The following is a 19,618-nucleotide window of genomic DNA, read 5'->3' on the forward strand; positions in this document are numbered from 1 at the left end:
ACGGAGGTGTTTTGAACAAAATTAATTTTTCATGGGAAATTAAAAAGTGCTCGTTCGCAATTGCCTTCCCTCTATGATCAGAAATTGTCCCCTCCCGTGCGATATATAATCCTCTCAAAAACAGGAAAACTCAAGACCCAGTCCTAATCTCAAATCTCCCCCCCCCCTTGCCACTCCCCTCTTCTTTACCATATGTTTTGCATTCTCCATGAATGAAACCTCGTTAACAGTTGAATCCTAAAACTTGTCCTTCTGCTAGGAGTTTTCAGATATTGAAAAAAATGCCTGAAATACCGTCCGCGTACTAATCGCGTTTGCGAACATTGCATTTGGAGCTCAGCTTTATCGGCTGCCCCTGGCTATCTGGACACGTCATTTAAGCTGCTTCTCAGTGTATACAAAGTGAATGCCTGTCAACTATAACCCTTTACATGGGACTTTTTAATTTTTCGTTAAACTAGATTACGCCGCTGCCCTAAAATTGGCAACGCCGAAAGCTGTCGTATCACAGGGTATTGCTAGAATTATTCGTCCCAGAGGAGGGGATTAGGGGGCAACTAACAGACATGGGCTGTTTTCTTTGATATACTATACACAGATAGCTAGGGTACAGTAATAGGCACCCACTCAACGCAGATAAGGCTTGTGTAATGAAACAAGTTTAATACATGACATTTATTGATCATATCTCTAGAAAAATAAATTATTATTATTATTATTATATTATTATATTCATAACTTCAAGACGAATAATGCTAGCAATACCCTGTGGTCATATGAACAAATAAAAACCTACACACGACCCAGCGAGCTCCTTTGTTATCTAAAGTAAACATGATCACACCTGATTGTATCCACAGTAAAGAGTTGGAGCGTTGAAACTTTTCTGGCATTCTCACACAGCAGAGCAAGGTTGCCTTAATCTCGAGTTTTCTCGTCCACCGAACTTTGGATCTCGTGATGTCTCATTTCCCTTGTCGACCCAAGATAACATCAGGGGCATTCTAATTTTTGACCATGTCAGTCTATCGCTTGTCTGAGGTGCAGACGACACGCAAGTAGGCAAGACGGTGAGTTTTTGTCTAGCGATGTTCTTTCGAGTTTGCGACACTTGTCTATCTGTTAAAGGGACAAAATCGGTCATTTTTCATGAATTTTGTTTGATACGAGGCACTATATTTATGTTACGTTGTTTGACATGATAAACGAAAGAGAGAAAGCCAACGAAAGAGAAAGAATAAATGGTTTCATTGACGTGTCTAAAACCGGGGTCGAATATATGCATGGTCACCCATTCATTCAGTATCTTTTAACATGTCAAACAATATAAATAGTGCCTAGTATCAAATAAAAATTCATGAAACATTGCCGACTTTGTCCTTTTAACTCCAAAATTCAAGTTTATTTGGAGAGATGCACATGCGATGCGCCAGCCCAGTGCTTCGCTATTCTTGAGTGTAAAGAAAGTTTGCGTTGTTTGCTCTGTGTTAATAAAACATTCGAATTCTTGAATTTGTTCGTTATACTATTGAGGGCACGTTATAGCCACTTTACAAGTGAACTGACATATTCCAAACATGGGTCTGACGACACTGTACTGTGACCTCAGTGATTTTGTAGCAACACCATACAGACTGTCTTGCACTCTAAAATAGAAACAGCTTGCCGCAAATGACATCACGATCCACTACAGTTAGCTATCTCCACTCGACAGATTATTTTCAAGTGAGTTCTGCAACTTGAAAGCTAGTGTGGAAGTCACGCTGTCGCTTCAAAAGAGATACAGGCTGCTAAATGTTTCTTCAATGAAATAATGTCAACAGTGGGGAGTATTTGCGGCTATTTCACGCGATATCAGAATGAGCTAATGTTGAAGTGGCGCTTTCGAGCAACAATATATTTATTTTGTCTGGCCTATGACGAGCATTGAAAAAAAAATGTGTTTAGGGAGGAGCCATTTGATTCCCGGGGGTGGAGGAAATTTGTATGTGGCAGCAATTTTCACCCTGGTAGCAAATTCTTTTTCTATGATCAGTCTACTTTTTTTCTCAAGCCATTGCAGCATTAAATTATTTTTCTCTCCTTTACAATTTAAGTCAAAATATATTGTTGTCCTTTTTACAGTAGCTGTATCTCGTTTCACTTTTCTAAAGGGGAGAAGATCTGACTCCTTGCCTCTAACGAACTCCAAATTTGCGGCTAATCAAACTCCATTTCAAAAGTGAATTGTATTTTAGATTTATCATGATGCATGTACTCGTTCTATTTATATCATTTTGTCAGGTATTGGTGTACAAACATCACGCGCCATTCACACAGTTTTTGCGTGACCGCACTTAACCCCGGGCCCAGGTCACGAATGTTTGAGGTGATGTCGGTGTTTGCTCAAGCATGCCCCGTTCGCAATTCAAATATTTTCTTTAAAGCCTGGGTGGGTATAGCCAATGTGATTTGAATCCTTAAAAATAATTTCTCTTAAGGTAGAACGCGCCTCGGGGACAGATATTCGGACTCTCAAACTTTTACAATTCTTTTCTGATCTATCAATCGTGGGGGTTCATTTTAAAGCTCTTGGTGTATGAAAACTTTTACCGGCTTATTTTTTCGAAATTCGAAAAAGTTATTTTTCTCCATAGAATTAACACAGAGATGGAGGCCATTTTGAATTTTAAATATCGGTAAATCTTGGGTTATTTGTTTCTCTAGTACCGGAATTTGCACGGTGACCCTCGATTTCCATTATTGATTTTAAAAGAGAATGGTTGAAAGATTCCTTGAAGAAAGTTTGAGAGAAAGTTTTAAGGCTTTCACTTCGTGGTGCGTACTACCTTAATGAACCCCAGACAGGCGTTGCCGGTGGATTATGTATGCCCTGATACAAAAAATTGCAATGAACGGTTAATGTCATTACGTAAAATTCAGGCTTACTAACACCTCCGGGTCTTCTTCAACCACTTGTCTTGCCGCCACGGGATAATCCTCACAATATCGTGATCTTAACCCTTTGAGCGCCAAAGTCAATTTTTGACGCCTATATAAACTATACCCCAGTCAACTTTTTCAGATTCCTGCCTTAATTTTGATAAAAAAACTTTAGCCAATGAAACGCGATATATATATATATCCATTTGGTCCAAAATTATCAAAACATTTAGAGAAAAATTCATAAAAATTGAAAAATGTTGCACTAAAATTTTGGTGGGAAAAAATTACAGCACTCAAAGGCCTTCAGCAGATATCGGACACTATGTATCGGTTGTGTAAAAAGACTTGCACTTTTAAAACTAGACACACATTACAACTACAATACACTGGTCTTTAAGTTGTGATACAGAAATGTCATGTATAAACATTTGTATCATACAAGCCTTACCTGTCTCGTGTGTTTGTCTATTACTTTACCCTCGCTATCTCTGTACAACATTTCAAAGAAAACAGTCCGTATATGTTAATTGCACCCCTGATCCCAACGCGAAGGATTATCGTCTTCACTAAACACCTAACAATATAACCTGGTGTTATAAAATCAGCCCCTGTCCTCTGATAGTTGTAGAAAGCCTTCACATCTTATTAATCATTCACTGGCAATTTTTCTTTTCTAGCTCCTTACAGGCAGCAAAATTATTGTCTTCTCCGGAGTGAATTCTTTATCCGTATGGTCCGTTCACAATAGAGACAATTCCAGTCTCATACTGCATCGTTAGATAGCCATGGCGGGTGAGTTATATACCAAATTTATGTGGGAGCCGTGGTAAAAGATTTTAAGGCTCGGCGTCACGATTTGTAACAGAAAATATTTTTTTTCAAAATATAAAACGGAGAGAAGGTCAAAACAAATTCCGGAGTACTTTGTAATCACCAAAGTCCACCTTGATAAGAAATTAAATTTTGCACTGTTGTCCATAAGAGGAGATTAAAGACATGATCCATGGTCTCCCATTGATTTAAAATAGCAAGTCTCTGATATTTTTCAAGCGGAAAGAAAATGTAAAATTCACGAACGTATTAACCGTGCACAATACAACAGATTTCGTTTTGAACGCTAAATAAATAGTACTTTAAAATGATCTTTGGCACAGCTACACAAAAAATCTATGAAAGTTGCATACTTAAAAGCATTTATTGTAAAAGTTGTGATGTCTTTTATTGATGCCGGGGAGTATCGTTGATTGATAATACAATCACTGTATTGATACCTGCTAGTGAAATTATTACAACGTGATTACAACGAACATGCTACTGATCACTGGTTTAAAATTTCGCTCTAATTTGCGAGTGTCGCTGGGCGCACTGGCAATGTCAGGTTACCTATGTGAATGAGGCCATTTCCATAAAAGAGGTTTTTGTACTCTGTACCAAAACGCTTACTGTTTCGCCGTTTTGCCCTCAGTTTACCATGAATACATCATCATTGGAGCTGGACCTGCGGGTCTTCAGATGGGATACTTTATGGAGAAAGACAAAGCCGACTATCTGATCCTGGAAGGGTCGAGCAGACCGGGAAACTTTTTCACCACCCAGCCTCGCCACCGCAAGTTGATATCCATAAACAAAGTTCACAATCCGTTCCCGGAGAAGGAGTTCAACATGAGACACGACTGGAACTCGCTCCTCTGTGACGACGATACCTTGCGATTCACCAAATACACGGAGGAGCTCTTCCCCAACGCCGATGTCTTGGTGAGATACCTGAACGACTTCGCCCACAAGAACAACCTCAACATCATATACCAGACCTACATCAACAACATCACCAAAGTCCAGAGTGCAAAGTCCGGAGAAGATCGATTCAAACTGACAAGCAAGGAAGGGAAGGAGTATGAGTGTAGGGTACTTCTGATGGCGACAGGCGCAAGGAAGGAGATCAGGCCAGACATTCCGGGCATCGAACTTGCAGATTCCTACACACAGCACAGTATAGACCGGAACGAATACCGGGGCAAACTTGTCGGTATTCTGGGGCGAGGTAACAGCGCATTTGAGGTGGCAGATCACCTGGCCGGACACGCCGCTGTCATCCACATATTCGGACAAAAGCCAGCAAAGTTTGCGTGGGATACACATTTTGTGGGTGAGTTTTAGACAAGGTTTGTCTTTTGCTTCACTCGTTTAACATCAAATCTGTGTGCCCTACATTTCAAAAGATGTTCAACACGCTGGAGACAAGATAAAGTCGGTATTTGTATACTCCACGGTTTGTAAACAACAAGAAAGCAACGATTATAAGTGAGATCTGTGCAGCATTTTCCTTCGTGTTTTTAATACCTGACATTACTGCTCAGTTCATTTCAATTTGGTCAAGGCCTATCGATGATAGTTTTATCATTAAGGTAGTATGCGCCTCGAAAGTATGCGCCTTAGTAAAACATTTACTCTAACCTGCCTCAAGGAATCTTTCAACCATTTTAAAACCAAGAACAAAAATCGGGGGGTCAACGTGTAAACTGTGGTACTAAAGGAACAAATTACCAAAGATTTACTGAAATTTGAAATTCAAAATGGCCGCCATCCCTGTGTTAACTCTATGGAGAAAAATATATTTTTTCGAAAAAAATAAGATGGTGAAAATTGTTCTTACAATAAGAGCTGTAAAATGGACCCCCCACAAGTGGTATATCAGAAAAGAATTATAAAAATTTGAAAATCCGAATATTTGTACCAGAGGCGCTTTCTATATTATTCTGGGGCTTTATGAAGTCAGAAGTAAACACCAACGATTGCGATAGCTGCACAAAAATCTAGGCTATTAAGCAAACGCTCTGAGTTGTTTTCGAAATATCGCCTCGCATCGAATTTCAACACCACGTTAAAACAAAGAATAATGGTACGTCCTTACCATACCAAATGATGGTGAAAGTGTAAGGAGAATTATCTTCAGTCTATATCCGATGTTGGAAGGATTCATGAGACTTATAACTAAATATATGTACTATTATGCATATATCGCTTGATGATTTACCGATTTGTCTGTCAGTTGGCCCATGTCTGTCTGCCTATGTGTCTATAAGTCTGTCCCCTCTGTCTGTCTATAATGTCTGTCAGCTTTCTTCAGGTGACCTCAGAGCGGTCAACAACAACATTCTTGACATGTACCAGCTGAAGAGTATGCATTCGTTCATCTTATTTGACGTCCTGGGACTCAAAAAGATGGACAATGGTAAGCTGGAGGTCGAAGTTACGACACCTTGCTTGCATATGGATCCACCCGGATTCTTCAGGACTGCGTACTCGCTTGATAAAGTAATCACCTGTACGGGATTCCAATACGTTGACCTTGGCGTTTTCTCGGATGCTTGCAAGCCTGGTATGTTAAATCAAGTTCACTTGAACTTATTACGTTTTAAGCTGTACACATATTTCCTTAGAAGCTTTTGTTATGGGACATAATATATAGAACATACTGGCGTTTTTAAAACGTGAAGCTGAGTCCTTGGCTTGCTTCTATTGGTGCACTATTCACAGTTATTAGGGGAACACCATTTGATTTCTGGGGGGGGGTATGGAGGATTTTGAGAAAAAAAAAATTGTCGCCAGGTGAGATAGAAGGAAAAAAAATTGATCCTGCCATGGCCTGAGAAAAAAAAATTGTCATAACAGACAGAAGTGAAAAAAAAAATTGTCACAATGCACCAGAAATTAGCAAAATTTGGAAACCCTATTCTCATGTATTCTTTGCCGGCGCGCCGCCATAGGCGGCGCAAATGTTTTTACCACAAGCAATTCTTATGTTTTTTTCCCAGCACTTATGATATAAGCATGCACTACATAGATCTACTTACACCTCAGTGCACTCAATGTTTTCCTTCCCTTTCCTGACCCAAGAAATCATATTTCAGGATTTCTGTTGCAATATCTCGATGGCATAGGCACTATCTAAAGGGGACTTTTTGACTTCTGTAAATTGTGAAAATTTTAAAACACAAGACAGGAGTCAATAAACTAGTGTTAAAATCAATATAGTATTCTCTCAATATAAATATATTAGGAAGATGTACAAGTTGACAATGAAAAATTGAGGAACAACAAATGTAATGAAATACAAGGGAGGGGTCACTAAAAAAATTGAAAACTTCAGGGGGCGTTACTCAAAATGTGGAGAGGAAGAAGGGGGACGGGGTTACTCAATTTTTTTTGGCGAAATAAATTGAAACACATCTTAGATTGCACCATTGCACACATCCATTTCTCAAAATTTTCGATGCGAGAGGGGGGCACCCCTCTCGTGCTCTCCCCCCGGCTCTTCTAACAGTGTTACTGGTAAAAGACAAATTTAAAATACCTATCGGATTGCACTACACTGCACCGTGGCGCACATCAATTTCTCAAAATTTTCACAGGATCTAGGACAAAACTGAACTGTTGTGAATTCATCCTTTATTATCACAGAAACATGTTTTCATTTACCTCAGTTCAATGACCATTTTGACAGTTAAACATACCATATTCATGCTTTTCATTAGAAGCTGGCAGCTGGAGAAATGACACAAGAAGGTCACAAATTTTCCGTTCCTGTATATTTATTTATCTAAGTCTCTGGCAAACAGAACTGTTTTTCACAAATTGTATTGTCATTGTTTGGTTGTTGAATATTGTGACACAAACACTGATCATGCATAAAATGTAAAAAAATATTGCAGTGTTCAATGTCATTTTCAAACAGTTTTACCAAATGCAAAATAACCTGAAACTCCTCTCAGATTGCACCATTAAGGACGCTTTACAGTATCTGAACAAATACTTTGACAACCTTGAGAACAAAAGACAAGGTTTTGATAAACTTGATGAAGACCTCTTCCGACTATTTAAAGGTAAACATACCAGATAACTAAGGATTTTAAACACATCAATTCCCAAAATTTCCAATACGAGAGGGGAAACCCCCTCTCGTGCTCTCCCCCCTTTGGGTGTTCTAACAGTTTCACTTAGTAAAAAAAAAAATAAAAAACACCTCTCAGATCGCACCAGACTGCACCATTGCACACATCAATATCTTAAACTTTGCATGCAAGATAGGGGAAAGCCCCTGTGACACTTTCCCCCTAAGCTTCTCACGTGTTCTCTCCTATACTTTAAAATTCTGCCCGGTCAGATATCCTAGTGAAAACCTTGTCATAATACCCATCCAAATTAAACAATATACTATATGGTTAGATACTGCGTGAGCTTCTATATCTTTATTTTATTGTGACTTGCAATTTCATTTTGATGGGTTCACCTTTTTTGAACCATCATGAGATAACTGATGATAGTCTAGCAGAGTACATCAGGATTTCAAAGGTCTTTACTGTTAAATTGCTGTATTCTGTAAATTTTACAAATACATGTATTGTGATTTAACTTTTCTAAGTGGGGGGGGATCAGTCAAAATTTCAGAGTTAGAGAGGGGAGTTACTCAAATTCATCATGGTTGACGGGGGGGGGGGTGTCACTTGAAATTTCTGAGTTTCAGGCGTAAATAATGACGGCTCCCTTATATACAACGCATCACAAACTTGATGACAAAGTAAAAAAAAAATTGCATTGCTACTCCATTTGTAAAAAAAAAATTGATGCAGCTCTGACAGTAGAAAAAAAAAATTGCTGTCACTGTGACAGGAAAAAAAAAATTTGCTCCTATACCCATTTCCTCCATACCCCCCCCCCAAAAAAAATCAAATGGTTCTCCCCTTACAATTATGCGTTTAACTTGCAGTTTATTGACGCTGAGTGAATTGCATTGACCGAAAATGCAATTTATATAGGATTGGTGTGAAATTTCCGTACACGACTCATTTAGACTTTGCATTAATCACAAACATAGCCATGTAAAATGTGACCCTTCCCAGGCTAAGTTTGTGAAATGTGACCCTCCCCAATTTCTCCGACCCACCCCCTCATAATACTGATAATAGCTGAATGCTCCCTTACCATTTAATAATTCAGATACCACTCAGGCCACAAGATCTCTCAGCTCACTATAATAATATTTTTTGTCTCAACAGCCACGAAGAAAAATGGCAAGTTTCCTGTATTGAAGGATAACTGGGAGTCAGAAAACGTGCCTAACATGTTCTACATTGGTACAGCAATGCAGAGCAGGGACCGCAAAGCTGCCTCTGGATTCATCCACGGTTTCAGATACAACATCAGGACGCTCTATCATCTCTTGAGGGAGAGGTACAACGCGGTTCCTTACCCAACAACAGAGTTGCAGAGGGACGCATTGACTATAAGCAAGTACATAATAGGTGAGGGAGACGGAAAGAGATGTAAGTTTAGACATTCACAGTGATGGAATGGTACGGCGGGTGGGGGAGGGCGCATTTTGCTGATTGATCACAAACTAGATGGAACTGATTGGTGGATTTGACCATTGAGAGTTGCAGGGTTGGGTGCAGGGTATATAACGAAGCAGGTTCCTCCAACGAATGAAGACTTTTAAAGTAGTTAACGTCTCGAAATTGCAAAATTTAAATCTTTGCCCAAACTTAAGTTTCCTCAAGAAATTTCAAACCGAAATCAAGAATAAAGAATAGAGCTCAGCTTGAAAATTTGATACTAAATTACCCGATATCTATTGCACTTTAAATCAAAATGGCCGCCATCCCTGCATTCTGCAGTTATAAAATATTCGATTTTCGGAAATCACAAGGCGGTGAACGTTTAATTACTCCAAGATTTTCCAAAATGAACCCGCACAAGTGATGGACCAAAATGTCTTGTAAAAATTAGAGAGTAAAATATATCAGGCCTTAAAGGCACATTCTACCTCAAATCTGTAAATACGTTGGTCAATTAATATTACATGACACCCGGTAATCCATGATCTCTTTATGGTTTCTCTCATATATATTTTGCTGAATCATCAAGGTCAAATTGTGGTTAAATAGAGAGGGAAAAACACACTGGTGTACCGATATCTGCAGCTGCTGACTTAAGCAAAGATAGCCTTAAAACGTCATTTAACTTAATTTTTTGAGATCGAACTCTAACGATAAATGACTCTGTGAATGATAAAAGAGGTGAACCTGAAATTGAAAATAAGTGTTACATGGGGTTATTAAACACGGGTTGGAAGTAATCAGACGGACATTTTACGAATATTATCATTGTATAATGGCAGCTGGAATACACACAGTCTTTATGTATGAGGCGAGTGTTAGATGGGTTCTGCACAATGGCTGACCAAGTATAATGGCGGGGAAAGCATAGTCTCGGTTACTCAGACTGCCCCTGTGTAGGGGCGGCTGGAAGAGAGCCCCGCAGAGCAGTCTGGGTAACCGAGACTTGGAAAGCCCTGCACATGAACAAATGCAGAGGGTTTAATAGTGTAGACTGATAAACAATGTTTCGGCAACTCTTTTTTTCCGGTGCATTTCTGAGTGACCCCAAAAAATCTACAATGGTCCCATAACATTTATGGAGGGGGCCTAAATGTCCCCTTAGGCTGGTTCTATAATCCCAGACTGATCACTGGTATTGCTAATCTGGATTATCCCCGCCTTTCCGGAATGTGCAATTAGACACCGAGAAACAAAGGGGAAATTATATTTGTACTGAAATGAAACCGAATTGTTGTTTGAGAGTATATTTGACGATATACAACCGAATTTTAGGCACTTTCAGACACCAAATAACTTTTATAGATCATCATTGACAATATCTCGATGTCTATATCCAGTATCAGTTTCCTAATGGCTCCGTTAAATGTCATCAATGCTTACAATATATTGTCCTGTCCTATTAACAGCCAGAGTATCGGTTTGTGCTAGTCTCTACCAGATGCAAGGGTTTCTGTGCGACGTCCTCATAATTCCAGAAGAAGCCGGCAAGAAACCCAGATACTATGAAGATCTTCCTTTGGACTACGTGCTCAGCAATGATTACTTCAACAGTCAGACACACATGTTTATCACCGTCCTCAAGTTTACATTTGACAGGTAAAGCTGTGCCTCAAGATTTCAGTAGCAAACCTAAACATAGTATTCTTACGTGCAGAGAAAACGAACAAAAGGGTGAACTCAGCAGTTAACGTTTAAACAAAATTTATTACGAAAATAAAACTAATTGCTAAGTTAGGGATAGGATACAAGCTTTAAAGTGTACAGACTACTTATCTCAGCTGGGACGGCAAAGCTCCAGTCTCAGAGTTGTAACAGTCAGTCGGATGAATGAACAGTCCTTTGGCTTGCAGGCTTGAATTTGCACAAAGTCCACAGTATAAATCCAGCGTTGGCAGTGAAGGTCTTGAAAAGTCTTGAGAATGACTACTGCTGGAGTTTAGTAACACACAAGAGACACGATCCCAAAAGTCTGACTGGAAGCTGAGCACGTCCCTTTTATAAAGGCATATAAGAACAATCTAGAACTTTATTGACATGCTAATTACTGTTCTAAAATTATCTCTCTTACACAACTAATCAACTTTCCAGAACATTCCAAACATGACTAATTGAATTCAAGGTTGTGAGGTCATTAAGGGCAGTGACCTTGAGAATGTTCTAGACTAATTGAACTCAGGTCATGATGAGTGTGGGGGGAAATGACCTACATAACACACCCCCTCTTCAAAAAAAAAAGAAAATTTTTCAAAGAAAAATCTTTCTTTTGCAAATGTAATCTTGAAAAGGATTTAAGTACTCAAATTTTTTTTCTTACTCTAAAGTAAAACTTCTTGAAAGTGAACAACAATAAACTCTAAATACGAGAGAGACAGTCTGCAATTAAATTGTCTCTGCCTTGGATATGTCTAATGTCAAGATTAAACTCCTGTAACATTAAACTCCATCTTAGCAATCTCTGATTTTTGCCTTTAAATTTCTGCAGAAAAACAAGAGGGTTGTGATCAATATAAACCACTATTGGCTGATTTGAAGAAGTAACATAAACTTCAAAATGCTGTAAAGCTAATATCAAAGATAAACACTCTTTTTCAATTGTAGAGTAGTTTCTCTGGGATTTGTTAAATTTGTGTGAAAAGTAGCAAACAGGATGTCCCATGACTATCTTCTTGCAATTTGTTGTTGGAAAACTTGAAATGGCACTGAATTTGGCATAAAGTATGCATTGTAAAGTCCAGTTATTTTTATTGAGTTCGATAAAGTCATTGTTCGGCAAATACTTGGCTTCCTCCTGGAGATATTCCGCTTTTGCAGGATTCAGTCCGTCTGGGTGTTGTTCCACTGGATTACTGTCGCAGACATCTTCGTTGTGATGGGTGATGTTTGTCCTCGTTGGAACATCTTGAAATAGGTGTTTATATTCGTGGAGCAGTTCTTTCACCTGTTGTTGTTGTTCTGGCTGGAGGTGTGCCAACTTTGTAGACTCCTGTTTCTCCAGGATTTCTGAGTTCTGAAGCTTGACCGAGCCCAGCTTTGCGTTTAGAGTATTTTCACTCAAGTCAGTTTCAGTATCACTATCTTCATAATGGTTTGAACTGACTGCACTGACAGGCTGAGTTATAGTAGGATTATCCCTATCAAAATATGGCTTAAGCATATTTATGTGACATAGCTGTTTTTGTTTTCGCCTGTCAGGTGTTGTTATGATGTAATTTAAATCACTCAATTTCTTATCAATTAGATATGGCCCAAAGTAACGAGCATGGAGTGGTTTGCCAGGAATCGGAAGTAGAACAAGAACCTTTTGACCCGGTTCAAACTTCCGTTTTGAGGTGTTTTTATCGTATTTGGTTTTCATTGACTGCTGAGATGACTCAAGATTTTCTCTGGCTAATTCACATGCTTTAGAGAGTTTTGTACGAAAATCTGACACATATTGCAAAATATTCAGACAATCATCATCGTCTGATAGGAATTTCTCTTTAACGAGCTTAAGTGGGCCACGGACTGTATGTCCAAATACAAGCTCAAATGGGCTAAAACCAAGAGACTCCTGAATTGACTCTCTAACAGCAAAGAGCAACCAAATTCCTTCATCCCACTGTTTCTCTGTGTCAAAACAGTAGGTCCTAATCATGTTTTTCAAAGTTTGATGAAATCGCTCAAGAGCACCCTGACTTTCTGGATGATAGGCGGATGACCTGTACTGTTTAATGCCTAGCTGATCCATTACTTGTTGAAAAATACCAGACATAAAGTTGGAGCCTTGATCGGACTGGACACATTTAGGGAGGCCAAATAAAGTGAAAAATTTTACTAAAGCTCTCACTATAGTCTTTGTCTTTATGTTTCTCAGTGGTATGGCTTCTGGAAACCGAGTTGATGTACACATAATTGTCAACATGTACTCATTTCCTGATCTTGTTTTTGGTAGGGGCCCAACACAGTCTATTAGTATCCTACTAAATGGTTCTTGAAATGCAGGAATTGGCTGTAAAGGGGCCTTTGGAATGGTCTGATTTGGCTTTCCTACCATTTGACATGTGTGACAAGTTTTACAGAAATGTGCTACATCCTGCCTGAGATTAGGCCAATAAAGTGACTGAGAATTTTATGATAAGTTTTCCTGACTCCTAAGTGACCAGCCCAGGGAGTTTCATGCGCCAGGCGCAATATTTCAGCACGATAGGGCTTTGGAACCACAATTGATGTTTTATAGCCCAATCGTCATCAACCAAACATCTGGAGGTCTCCATTTACGCATGAGAATACCAGATTTTGTATAATAGGAAACAGAGCTATCTGAAGTTTTACCTTCATCATCTACCCTGTCAAACAAAGACAAAATATCTGGGTCTTTGTGTTGTTCTGCAATGAGATTTGATCTAGAAAATGTCTGACTTGGTCAGCAGAAGTTTTACTGGAAGTTTCAAATCCACGAGGGATAACGGAATGATCCGTGTCAAACACTGACTGAGAAAGGTGTCATTTAAGTCAACATCTGTGACATTATTTTTGAGAGTATTTTGATTCTCGGAAGTTTTCTTTGACATGGCTCGAGTAATGGCACATGAAGGAAATAAATCGGGTATCTCTTGTTCAATTGGCTCTGGATCCTGATCTAAACTAGGATTATCAGTCACAAGTGGATTAGTAATGACCTTGTCCCCAGCAAGGTCGTTTCCAAGAAGAAGGTGAATCCCTTCAAAAGGCAAAAAAGGCCTAATACCTAAAGTCACAGGTCCAGAAACAAAGTCCGAAGACAAATAGACATTATGGAGAGGAACAGGAATGTAGTCATTACAATCTACCCCCTTAATAAGAACTTTAGAACCTGAAAATGACTTTTCAGAAAACGGCAGGGTATCTGCCAACAAAAGAGACTGGGAAGCCCCGGTATCTCTTAAAATTTTGACAGGGGTAGCGGAAGAGAAATCACTAGAAAGTGATATAAAACCATTATGAATAAATGGCTCGAAAATACCCATAATGCTATCTTGAGAAGAATTGACCTTGACCTCATTAATTGGGGATGAGAGGGGTTTAACCTCAGAAAATGTGTTGCACACATTATTAGACTCTAATTGAGTTGATGAAGAAATAAAGCCGGTTGGCTTAGATCCACTTTGACCACTTTGACCTTCACGTTTTCTTTTCAATTTGAAACAATCTGACATTAAATGGCCGTCTTTCTTACAATAATTACAAGAAAGTGTACCGAACTGTTTGTCAGAAGGAGATTGAGACTTGGGATCTGATGATGTGGGAGTGTTACTTGAACTCTGTGAACTGTTGTCATTTGATTTTCTACTCTCCTTTGAAAAATTCTTGGATGAAAAGGAGGAGTTAAATTTACCTGCATTGTTTCTGTATGAAAAGGACTGGGATGGTTTGCTGAGAAAGGAAGATTGTGGGTCAATGAATAATCATCGGCCAAACGTGCAGCAACCTCCAATGTATCTGCCTTTTGTTCATTGATAAATGTCTTGATGTCACTCCGGATGCACCTTTTAAATTCCTCAATCAAAACAAGCTGTCGTAATTTGTCATAATTCTGACTGACCTTTTCCGAAGAACACCAACGATCAAACAGTTGTTCTTTTGTTCGAGCAAATTCAACATAAGTTTGATCCTTCACCTTCTCACAATCCCTAAATTTCTGACGGTAAGCTTCAGGCACCAACTCATAGCCCTTGAGAATTAATTCCTTCACAGAATCATAATCTGAAGCCTGCTCTACTGACAACTGAATGTAAATTTCTCTGGCTTTACCCACCAAAGCACTCTGCAAAAGCATAGACCAGGACTCCTTAGGCCAATTCAGACTCTGAGCAATTTTCTCAAAATGGAGAAAATATTTGTCAACATCCTTTTCTTGGAAAGGGGGAACTAACCTGAAATGCTTAGTGATGTCAAACTTGTCCGAAGGGAAGAATTTTCCTGACTGTCCAAGCTCTAAACGTTTTATTTCTACCTGTAATCGCTGTTCTTCTAATCGCAATTCTTTTTCTCTCTGTCTTTCTTCCATTTCTAATCTTTCCTGCCTTTCTTTTTCTTTCTGTCTTTCTTCCATTTGCAATTCTTTTTCTTTCATTTCCTTTTCTAATTCCAATTTCTTAAGCTCCAAATCTGCCTGTCTCTCTTTTTCCATTTGTAATTCTTTTTCTCTCATTTGTAATTCTAGTTTCTTGATCTCCAAATTTGTCTGCATTTCTAATTCTAATTTTCTGAGTTCAGAGGTAGACTTGGGCTCATAATCTTTCAGGGTGGATTCCTCAAATTGGCCTAAATCAACTAGATGTTTGGCAATACGGTACTGTATTTCCCTCTTGCGCATAGATCTTTTAACTTCTACTTTAAGGAAATTGGCCAGTGTTATGAGGTCGTCTTTTCTGAGGGAATCAAATGTGTCCTGACCAAGGTCCTTCATTTCCTCTGGTTTAAATTCCGCCATGATTAAATTTCACTGAGTTCACAGTATATAGTAGTTTTGAAAAGCTGTCAAAATGTTGTCAAACGGCTCAAAATATTCGTCTCCCGGACGAGCTCCCAATTTGTTACGTGCAGAGAAAACGAACAAAAGGGTGAACTCAGCAGTTAACGTTTAAACAAAATTTATTACGAAAATAAAACTAATTGCTAAGTTAGGGATAGGATACAAGCTTTAAAGTGTACAGACTACTTATCTCAGCTGGGACGGCAAAGCTCCAGTCTCAGAGTTGTAACAGTCAGTCGGATGAATGAACAGTCCTTTGGCTTGCAGGCTTGAATTTGCACAAAGTCCACAGTATAAATCCAGCGTTGGCAGTGAAGGTCTTGAAAAGTCTTGAGAATGACTACTGCTGGAGTTTAGTAACACACAAGAGACACGATCCCAAAAGTCTGACTGGAAGCTGAGCACGTCCTTTTATAAAGGCATATAAGAACAATCTAGAACTTTTATTGACATGCTAATTACTGTTCTAAAATTATCTCTCTTACACAACTAATCAACTTTCCAGAACATTCCAAACATGACTAATTGAATTCAAGGTTGTGAGGTCATTAAGGGCAGTGACCTTGAGAATGTTCTAGACTAATTGAACTCAGGTCATGATGAGTGTGGGGGGAAATGACCTACATAACAGTATACTCTTCACTCACCATGTAACGTGTTTTAATATACCCACCTCTATGTTCCTTTTCCGCCAAGAAAAGTTGTCTAGATGTCATCTCGTTTTCTTAATCCATGTGTCCAATCTCCCTTTGGTCAATAAAATTCACTTTCAACTATGTCACTATGTCTGTCTGCCTGTCCCTTTCTCGTTGGGTCACTTTCCCTTCCTATCTGTCCCTTTCAAATGTCCACTGTCTCTGTCTGTGTGACTCTTTGTGTGTCTCCATCTGTGTCAGACTCTGTCGGAAAGACAGGTCTAAGCACAACTGTCACTGAGCGAGAGGTATTTCTGATGTTGCAAATATATTTTCTCACCTTGTGATGCACAAGGTATGTACCTCGGGACAGATTTTACAATATCGCCCTGATCTAGCGCTTGTGGGGGCATATTTTGAAACCCTTTGATTATGTAAAGTTTCCACCGGTTTATGATAGAAATCGAAAATCCTCCCCCTTCCCCAAGAGTTGACACAGGGATGGCTACCATTTTGAATTTCAGATATCGGTTTTATTCTGGATTTGGTAAGGGAATGGTAAGTTTCACTGAGGAAAGTTTGTGCTTAAATTTAATCTGCATAGTTTTGAAAATTAAAATGGATGCTATACCCATTTTAATTCTGCACAATAAACAAAAAAACAAAGAAACAAACAAATAAATAAATAAATAAATAAATAAATAAATAAATAAATAAATAAATAAATAAATAAATAAATAAAATTGAATTTTCACAAAAACGCAACCGTGATTTTTTAATTTATTTGCAAGCTTCAGAAACAAAGAATTGTGACAACTTGAGAGTTTGAATATCTTTCCCCGGGGCAAGTTCTGCTTTAATGTAATTTCTGCCACAGTTCAATTCCATTTTACGATGTGATTTGATTATTGGTTTTTACTTGTTCATCTCTTCACAGGTTCGGGGATTTTGGAAAGATTGCGACAAACTGGGGGCAGATGCCAAACTATCTGAAGCCAGAGTGCCAGGCATTCCTACGTCCTATAATCTCCTACTACAACAAGGGGAAGTATGTTGGTGAGCAAGCCGGAAACGAGTCCTTGCTTCTCCGTTTCGATGTCAAGGGATTCCGTGGAACGAATCCGAACTTGAACGCTAATCGGTTTGGCAACTTTATCAACCAACAGGTACAGTGAAAAGCTTTAAGGTAGCACGTCAAAACTTTCTTCAAAGAAACCTTCAATCATTCTCTTACCAAATCAAAAATATCAATCCTGGGTCACAGTGCAAATTTTGGAACTAGAGAAGCAAATTACCCAACATTTACCGATATTTGAAATTTACAATGGCCGCCATCCCTGTGTTGACTATATGGGGAAAACTAACATTTTTGAATTCTGAAAAACAAAGACGGTGAAAATGTTTCTTACACCAAGAGCTTTAAGATGAGCCCCCATAAGTCGTAGATTAGAATAGAATTGTAAAAGTTTGAGAGTCTGAATATCTGTCCCCGAGGCGCATTCTATCTTAAAAACCTAAAGACCCAGTACGATGTGAAAGCCCAAGCTGTTTATTTCACCCCTGCATGCATAGGATAGCCGGCCTCAGATAAATCATATTTTTCACAACTTTTTCATGACCCCTGCATGACCTTAAATCCTGGTATCTTCGTTAGCAAGTTGTATTATTGACAAGTCTCGGACAACCAATCAAAACTACAAACCCACACTAACAACAATTATCCTCTACTTTCATGTACACGTTTTGCATTTCTTCTTGGCAAAATGTAAATTTTCAAATACTTCATGGCCCCAACTATAACAAAATCGCATGTAAGGTCATATGGAGGTCATGAAAGCAGTATGTTGAATTAAAATGCATTGAATTTTGACTGTGTTTGATTGAAAGATTTCGGATCCAGATTATGATCGAGATTAACAGCTACATAGTAGTCAGGTCGATCGGCACACATGCTGACTGTCTCTGGCGAAAGTTACAATACTTTGAATTCGGTGTTAGTTTTTACTATTCGCTGCATGCATATGATTTGTAAACGACAGTGTCTTTGAATTAAAACTTATTGTAAATTTAACATGGTATGACAGCTTGGGCTTACATTTCTACCGCTGTCAGCACAAAACTTACTGTGAAAATATAGCATGTGAAGATATGACACAAACAGTTGAAGGATTATGACAGCCGTTATACTTTTTTGAAAACAGAAAAGAGGTGTTTTTTTACTGAGAGGGTCAAAATTAACCAGAACACTGACAAATATTTTTTTGTTGCAGACGAATATTTCACCTGGTGCAAGCTACAATGTCAATTTCTACACGGACGAAGAAGATTATAAACAGTTTTTCGTGCCTCTGACGGAAGAACAGAAGAAGAGATTGCCGCCGGAATATTACGATGTGACCGGATGTAAGCCCGCCACGATGTTTCTGAAAGAGGAAGAGGAGAACTAGGATAGAAACAACAAGAACAACAACAGCAACAACAACAACAACAGCATCAACAACAACAACAACAGCAGCAGTAGCAGTAGCAGCACCAACTAGGCCAACCAGCAAATACCCAACCAACATAATTTCATCACAGTCGACCCTGAACTGTGGCCGTACAGTCACTAGCAAATCACGTGAGATTTTGAAAAAAGTTAAGTGTCACGCGTGATTAATATTCACGCTGGCCAAAGAATTTTGTTAATGTTTGAGCCACATCATCCAACTCTCATGAAAAAAATATACTTTGACAGACACGATAAGAAAACGGCGCTCTCTATAAAATTTTCAACTTTGTATTTCGGTTTGAAAGTAGCGGATTGAAACAATATATAAGCATAATTGGCCATGTATAAAAGGTATACATAAGCCTTAGCCTGAGTATTATAACAACATTCAATCCTGTCTTCAATGCTGATTCACGGCGTGGTGACTAGCCTTGTTCAGCAAATTTTAAAGAAAAAAATTGTCATGAAATTTACTGTTACCGTAGATTTAATTGTCTGTAAAAATGTAGAGTACTATTTTGTTTAATAATGGTGTATTTTGGAGGTAGGAGTGAGAAGATAAGATAAATGTGAAGTTTGATGTTTTATATGCTTGCTGTCTAGGATCTATTGTATTGTATCATTTTATTAAATGTGGATTGCGCCTTGTGGACAGACTCTCAAATGTTTACAGCTT

General features: G+C 38.7%; 1 protein-coding gene across 1 annotated transcript; it reads left to right on the forward strand.

The window, feature by feature from the left end:
- The first annotated feature begins 981 nt into the window (after positions 1-981).
- Positions 982-19,529, forward strand: LOC139125042 (FAD-dependent oxidoreductase domain-containing protein 2-like). The gene is made up of 8 exons (XM_070691153.1): positions 982-1,070; positions 3,603-3,717; positions 4,391-5,071; positions 6,053-6,304; positions 8,982-9,227; positions 10,730-10,919; positions 17,389-17,617; positions 18,722-19,529. The coding sequence occupies exons 2-8, from the start codon at positions 3,711-3,713 to the stop codon at positions 18,896-18,898; spliced, it is 1,782 nt and encodes a 593-aa protein (XP_070547254.1). The 5' UTR covers positions 982-1,070; positions 3,603-3,710; the 3' UTR covers positions 18,899-19,529.
- Positions 19,530-19,618: the final 89 nt, after the last annotated feature.

Source organism: Ptychodera flava (genome assembly GCF_041260155.1).
Source record: "Ptychodera flava strain L36383 chromosome 23 unlocalized genomic scaffold, AS_Pfla_20210202 Scaffold_24__1_contigs__length_23054250_pilon, whole genome shotgun sequence".
NCBI lineage: Eukaryota > Metazoa > Hemichordata > Enteropneusta > Ptychoderidae > Ptychodera > Ptychodera flava.

Coding starts and splice junctions, on each gene's coding strand:
- LOC139125042 (XM_070691153.1), top strand. Junction 5,072..6,052: donor GTGGGATACACATTTTGTGG/GTGAGTTTTAGA, acceptor AGCTTTCTTCAG/GTGACCTCAGAGCGGTCAAC. Junction 6,305..8,981: donor CTCGGATGCTTGCAAGCCTG/GTATGTTAAATC, acceptor TTGTCTCAACAG/CCACGAAGAAAAATGGCAAG.